The sequence below is a fragment of the Talpa europaea genome, assembly GCF_964194135.1.
Source record: "Talpa europaea genome assembly, chromosome: 11".
Lineage (NCBI taxonomy): Eukaryota > Metazoa > Chordata > Mammalia > Eulipotyphla > Talpidae > Talpa > Talpa europaea.
This window is the reverse complement of record NC_140078.1, coordinates 94831527-94838443: the sequence shown is the minus strand read 5'-3', so window position 1 is coordinate 94838443 and position 6917 is coordinate 94831527. Positions and strand designations below refer to the sequence as shown.

The 6917-nt window shown below is 50.8% G+C and overlaps 1 protein-coding gene across 2 annotated transcripts in view; it reads left to right on the top strand.

The window, feature by feature from the left end:
* Nucleotides 1–2934: 2934 nt before the first annotated feature.
* NPHP3 (nephrocystin 3) overlaps nt 2935–6917 on the top strand; it is a gene marked incomplete at both ends in the record, with an annotated part of 32038 nt that continues 28055 nt past the window's right edge. For both annotated transcript variants that reach the window (XM_084247218.1, XM_084247217.1), the window contains 3 exons: nt 2935–3324; nt 5332–5457; nt 5969–6119. In XM_084247218.1, coding sequence (XP_084103344.1) covers nt 2935–3324; nt 5332–5457; nt 5969–6119 — 667 coding nt within the window. The remainder of the gene's footprint in view (nt 3325–5331; nt 5458–5968; nt 6120–6917) is intronic.

Below are 6917 nucleotides of genomic sequence, written 5' to 3'. Positions count from 1 at the left end.
CATAATTTCCTTCTTTTTCAAGGCAAGACATGATTTCATTGTATGTTTAGGCCACATTTTACTTATCCATTCACATCCATCAATGGAAAACTGGGTTATTTCCAAGCTTCAGCTATTTTGAATAATGCTGATATGAACATGGGTGTATTTGATTTAAAATCTATTTTGTTTGATATTAGTATACCACCCCATTCTCTTTTGGGTGCTATTGACATAGAATATTGTTTATCCTTTCAATCTATTTGTGTCTTCATATGTAAAGATTGTCTTATAGACAGCAAATACTTGGATCATGTTTTTTAATCCCTTCTGCCATCTCTTTGACTGGAGAACTCAATCCATTTATATTTGAATTAATTACTGATGATGGACTAATTGACTTCTACATTTTTCTATCTTCTATATGCCTTATAGCTTTTTATGTCCCTCATTTCTGTCTTCTTTTGTGTTTAGTTGATTTCTTTCTTTTTTGAAAACACTTAATTTGTTTTTATTTTTGTGTAAAAGAACTGGGGTGTAGGCCAGAGATGTAGGAGGTGAGAGGATTCATCATAGATGGGGGGAGCAGGACAGGTGGATCTACCAAAATACACTGCTGAGAGGAACCTCAGGCCAGACAGGAGAGGTCTGCTGTGCCATGTATGGGTCAGCTCCCTGGTGGAGGATCAAACGCAGGCCATAGAGGTAATAGTGCTGAGATTTAACCCTTTAAGCTGCCAGGGAGGCACCTAGTTGATTTCTTATAGTGAAATATTTAAATTCCTCTCTCATTTCCTTTAGTGTATAGTATTGCTAATTGGCATGTTGGTGTTGTTGGTATTGTTAACATAGTATAATTTGTTGGTATTGTTAACATAGTATAAGCATGGTTAGCTTTGCTAGTATTAGTTAGCACTGTTAGTATTGTCAGTGCTGGTGTTGATGTCAGTAATTCACATCTTTATATACTTTAACTCCCAAACATGATTTAGGACTTCATATCCATCTCTGCTAATGAGGAAACCCATATCTAAAATTAGGAGATGCTGGAGGCACTTGGCTGAGGTACATTCACTAAGGTAAAGTTGAGCCAGCACACCCTGACTGGGACTGAGGTAGACGCGAAGATCATTAACAACTGCCAAGGACTTTTCCATGAAGTCTATAGCATGAAGATCTTGAATCACCACAATATCCAGGTGATGGGTGCCCCAGAAATACTGTACCTTGTCATGAAGTCTGTTAGCAGAGGAGACATGTTTGATCATCTCCAGGACCATGGCCATGAGAGAGGCCCGGCAGTTAGAACCTGCTGTGCAGCACTACCCCAGAGAGCTGTCACCCACGGGGGGCCTGAAGCCAGAGAGCCTGCTTTTTGATGCTGACCTGAATGTAAAAATTGCAGACTTTGGCTTCAGCAATGAGTTCACCAACCACCATAATTTGAACAACTACTATGACATTCCCAAGGCCAACCTCCCCTCTCCCCACTTCCATGAGGTGACAGCCAAGTTCAGCCCCACCCACTTTCCTGGAAATGAGTCTGGAGCTCGCACCTCCCAGGAGTGTATCCTCTCATTCTCTCCTCCCATGCTGTGCACCCCCCTCCCCTTCTGCCCCCCCCATGCTCCCCCATACTAGATTGAGTTGAAATATGCCGTGGAAACTCAGATTCTAACGAAGTAACTCAGGGAATAGGCTGTTTCATATGTGGTGTAACTTGATTATTGCTAAATAATGAATCTGGAACTGATGGGTTCCCTGCTAAGCTGATAAGTTTAAAAGCTTAATTCGAAAAACCAAGCAAATTTTGCTCACAGTTTGAAGGCAGCGATGGGGATTTGGTCATGCATTGGCCAGAGCTCTGTCTAAGGAGAAAGATACTGTGACTTCCCAGGTGTCTAGTTTTGTCTAACTTCTTATATGCCCTCCACCCTCACGGGGCCTGCAATTTTATGGGGGAAAAAACTCTACAACATATTAAAATACTGTTGAGAATATTAGCGGGTCGACCCCCTTGAGAAGAGTTTCTACTCACAGTTCCCAGTGGGGTCCCGCCACACCTTGCGGGGCTGTGTGGGGCAGCACCTGGGTGGCCAGGAGGGCAAAAGGAGGGGCTACTCTGGCCATGCAGGAGTCTTTACTGAGGTTTCTGCAGGAAGGAGTAGGACGGGCAGGAGAAACAGATTTAGGATTGGCTGATTTAAATACATTCGGAACTCAGCAGCAGGGGCCTGCCCCTAGCTGTCCTGGGCGACCAGTGCCTGGGACAGAGGTCCAGGGTCTGAGAGCCGGACAGGTGAAGGGGGTGCCGCTTGTGTGGCGGCTGCTGGGAAGCTGCTTGGTTAATATTCTCCAGGCCTTTCCCTTTCGTCCAGCCCCCCCCCCCTCCGCCCCGTCCCCTCGGGCTGCCCGTCCCCTCCTGCTGCCCCGCCCCGCCCCGCCCCCTCCGGATGCCCCGCCCCTCCGGATGCCCGCCCACTCCGGCTGCCCCGCCGCCTCCGGCTGCCCCGCCCCTCCGGCTGCCCCGCCGCCTCCGGCTGCCCCGTCGCCTCCGGCTGCCCCGCCCCCTCCGGCTGCCCCGCCCCTCCGGCTGCCCCGCCCCTCCGGCTGCCCCCCGACAGCCCTGATCCGCTCCGCCCCCTCCGGCTGCCCCGCCCACTCCGGCTGCCCGTCTCCTCCGGCCGCCCCGCCCCCTCCGGCTGCCCCGCCCCGTCCCGCTCGCCCCGCTCCGCCCCCTTATGATGCCCCGCCTCTTAGGATGCCCCGCCCCGCCCGCCGCCCCGCCCCTCATGCTGCCCCGCCCCGCCCGCCGCCCCGCCCCGCCCCGCCCCGCCCCTCATGCTGCCCCGCCCCCGCCCGCCGCCCCGCCCCTCATGCTGCCCCGCCCCCGCCCGCCGCCCCGCCCCGCCCCCCGCCCCGCCCCTGCTGGTACCGGCGGCGGGCCCGGCGGCCATGGGGACCGCCTCGTCGCTGGTGAGCCCCGCGGGCGGGGAGGTGATCGAGGACACGTACGGGGCGGGCGGCGGCGAGGCCTGCGAGATCCCGGTGGAGGTGCGGCCCAAGGCCCGCCTGCTGCGCGGCTCCCTCCGGCGCGGCGCGGGGGCGGCGGGCGCGGGCGCGGGGGCGGCGGCGCGCGGGCCGGGCGGCGGGGGGCTGCTGGGCGCGAGCTTCCGCTCCACCGGCTCGGCGGGCCCCGAGCTGGAGTGCGCGGCGGCCGAGTACGAGCGGCTGCGGAAGGAGTACGACATCTTCCGGGTCAGCAAGAACCAGGAGCTGCTGTCCATGGGCCGGCGCGAGGCCAAGCTGGACTCGGAGAACAAGCGGCTGCGCGCCGAGCTGCAGGTAGGCGGGGGCGCGGGCTGCACCCCGAGGCCGGGCCGCGCCCCGCGCCCGTCCCGCCGCCCCCAGACCAGCGCGCTTCGCAGGCCCAAGGCCCGGCGACTTAACGGGGGGACGTGTTCTCGGGGGCCCCCACGGGTTCCAGCAACAGTTTGCTCAAAAGTGTCCTGAGGCAGCAAAAACCGGTCTCCAAGGCGCCCCGAGAAGCGGTTTACGGGGGACGCGGCGTCCCTCCCCGCGCCCCACCGAGGCCTCCACATCTGCCTGCTGCAGAGAATCAGCGAACTTCCCAGGAGGTTTTAATTTTCCCTCCCCTCAGATGGCCCAGCTCTTGGGTTGAATGTTCTGGAAACCCGCCCTGCCCCTCATTTTCACTACTGTGGTTGAAAACGTTCCTTACATAGAGTCAAACTCCCTGAATCCACTTTGTTAACTGAAACAGCAACAACCGCAGTTCCCGCAGGCCCTCCCTGGAGTAGACCTAGTTTAATGAGCTTGAATAAATAGATAAAGCAAGAAGTAGTTGCTGCTCTGTGAGCAGGGTTGTGAGACTCTGCCGGTGGATTTTGGCCTCTCTGGGGATTTGGTGTGTGTGCTCCCTCCTTTATTATGGGGGAGACTTCTACACAGCCCAGGTGTCTCATCATAGCAGTGTTATAGGACAGGGAGAGGGGCAGCCCAAACCCCGCAAACCTGCCTATTCCAAATGGGTTCTGCCATCCGCCGCATCAACACAAAACATAGGAGACTTTAATGGGAAGGAACTTTAATACAACTAGGAAACAATACAGGTAAGGCAAAGAGTCTAGTTTCTAAATGAAGCACCCAAAGTTACCCATCCCCTCGTGGGTAAAACTCCATCCAAATGGGATCAGCCCAGAACAAGGCCCCAAAGCCTGCCATGAGTCTAAAGCATCTTCCAGTGGGGACCCACAGAAAAGGGTCACAAACAACCGGACAAGCCCGGAAGGAAAAGAGCAAAATCAACATCCAGATAAAAGCTGCCATTGTCACCTCCCCACGGGTCTCACCCACATCTGTGTCACCCAGTCCACAACCAAAAGACAAGCACAGTTTCTTTACGTGTCTCTAGGCTCCATGCACCTCCTCCAGGTCTCCTGGCTCCATCCTGCTTCCTTCCTCAGTCTCTTCTGCTGCTTCTCCTCTTCCTGCTCAGCTCCACCCTCCCTTGGGTGGGGCAGGGAACCTCCCCCTTTCCTGGGGACCACCCTGTTACAGCAGGACTCATCATAGTAGGAAGTGAATACCTCGAGCTGATTTTTCTAAAAGAAAGAAGCCTGCTTCTTTCAGACAGGGCATTTTAGTCAAGCCCTCTCTCGCCGGGTTAGCTGTTACATAGCTAACCTGGGAAGACATTTATCAGCAGTCTCTTTGTGGTCTTATCATCGTCCCTACTGGGCAGCCTTAATGCACTGGCATCCATAAAACGGCCCCTGCACTCACACAGTTGATTTCACTGCCAGTAGACAGGACCCACTGTAGGGGAGGCCGGAAGGAAGACCACGCGGTCTAACACCTGCTCAGTAAGGGCCGACAGTCCCAGGTTACTGCTCTTCCCAACCCAGGTCCCTTCTAGAGCCCCTCTGGCTCCTTTCTCACATACCCACGCTTGCAGCACTCTCCACGTCTAGTCCATGCAGGAGAACACGTGCCGGAGGCCTGTAGTGTGTCAGGCACCCTGGGGGGTGGGGGGTGTAAAATGATTGAGAAGTGGAGCCAGAGGATGCTTTCTAGTCTCTCAAAGATGGGAAAACTGAGGTGTAGGGAAGGTTAAGTGGTGGTACAGTATTTCAAAGAAAAAGTATTAATTTCCACCAAAAAGCTTAATGTTAAGATGCTGTCGTTTCAAACATGTTTGCGTTCTTTTCATTATGTGTTTGATAACTGGTAAAATAGTAAGTATGTTGTTAAAATGCTAAGCTATGTTACAGAGGTGTAAGAGAATATAAACTTCGGGAGGAATAGAAATAATAATGTAAATTATTCCAGGCACTTCAAAAAACTTACCAGAAGATACTTCGGGAAAAGGAAAGTGCTTTAGAAGCCAAATACCAAGCAATGGAGAGAGCAGCTACATTCGAACATGACAGAGATAAAGTGAAAAGACAATTCAAGGTAAATTCCTTTCCCTCCAGGGCGACACAGAATAAAAACAACATATTTTAGAAGTTCATATAATGTGATGAATGAGTCATGTTAGCCTTGTTCATGAAAGTTACAGAAGAGTAAAGCAATTCTTACACTTTTGAGCTGGACCTGGTGACCTTAAGATAGTCTCAAAGGAAAGGTTTAAAAGTGAACCTGTAAATAGGGATTTTGAAAAGGGTCTCTATTTGGGGCAAGGCATGTGGAAATGCTTGGGATGTTTTGTGTGGGAAGGTGTTACTGCCACTTACAGGAAGAGGGCAGGGTTGCTAAGCATGCAGCATACCAGGTGGCCCCACACTAGGGAGGAATCCCGCTGGAATCCCAGCGGTTACAAAACAGTGAGGTGGAGGCACTTGAATCAGTCATCCTCCAAAAGAGCTCAAGAACCAATGAACTTTGGTTTTAGGAATCACAGATTATGAAAAAGTTTTTCCTTGATTATGAAAAAGTTTTCTTAAATGAAATTTTTCTTTTTAAGATTTTTAGGGAGACCAAGGAAAATGAAATCCAGGACTTACTGAGGGCCAAGCGAGAGTTGGAGAGCAAACTTCAGAGGCTGCAGGCTCAAGGGATCCAAGTGTTTGACCCTGGGGAGTCTGATTCAGATGACAACTGTACAGATGTTACTGGTTGGGTTATTTCCTACTTTTATTATTCTTAGTTTTTCTGTAGCACCAACTTGATGCTTCTCCCTATGATGGCTGTTGCAAATAGACGTTTGCTTACTCAGCTGCTGTGATGGCTCTTTTCACGAGTCCATGACTTCATCAGGGCCTAGTCTTGTTCTGCAGCCTAACCCTGCAGGTTTCCTCTCTTTAGTAAAGACAGCTCCTCTGAGTTCCACCATCACATCTATGTTCAGCCAGGGGAAGAGGGAAAAGATTGCATTTCTTTCCTTGAAAGATAAACAGATGACTCCCGCCTAGATCTGGTAGGTCAGAGCTATGCCTGTGAAAATTGGGAAGTGTGGTCACTGGTGGGAGAGCCCTGTATTCACCTAAAGTTCGGGGTTCTGTTATTGACGGGAGAAGAGTAGAAGGGACATTGAGGGCAGTTAGTAGTCTCTGCTGCCTCTTTTTGCAGCTACCAGAATAGCTGCACATTTCATTGAGTGGTTTCTAGTGCAGTTTTGAGAACTATTTGAAAAGTTTTTATTTTATAATTAAATATATGAAGTGCTTTTTTCTAGAAATAAAGTATGAAATCATAGAGTGAAAGTGCTCCCCATGTTTCAAAAAAATAATGAACTATGACTGATACTGAAAGAGTATTTTAACTGCAGTAGGAACATGTAGTAACTTTCCTATTTATAAAGAACTATAACTATATTCTTATAAACTGATGCATGTTAAAGTAAAATGTGGCAACTGACAGTATTTTTGAAATCTGACCAATATCCTGGGATTTTTAGTACTAACTTTTTTTTT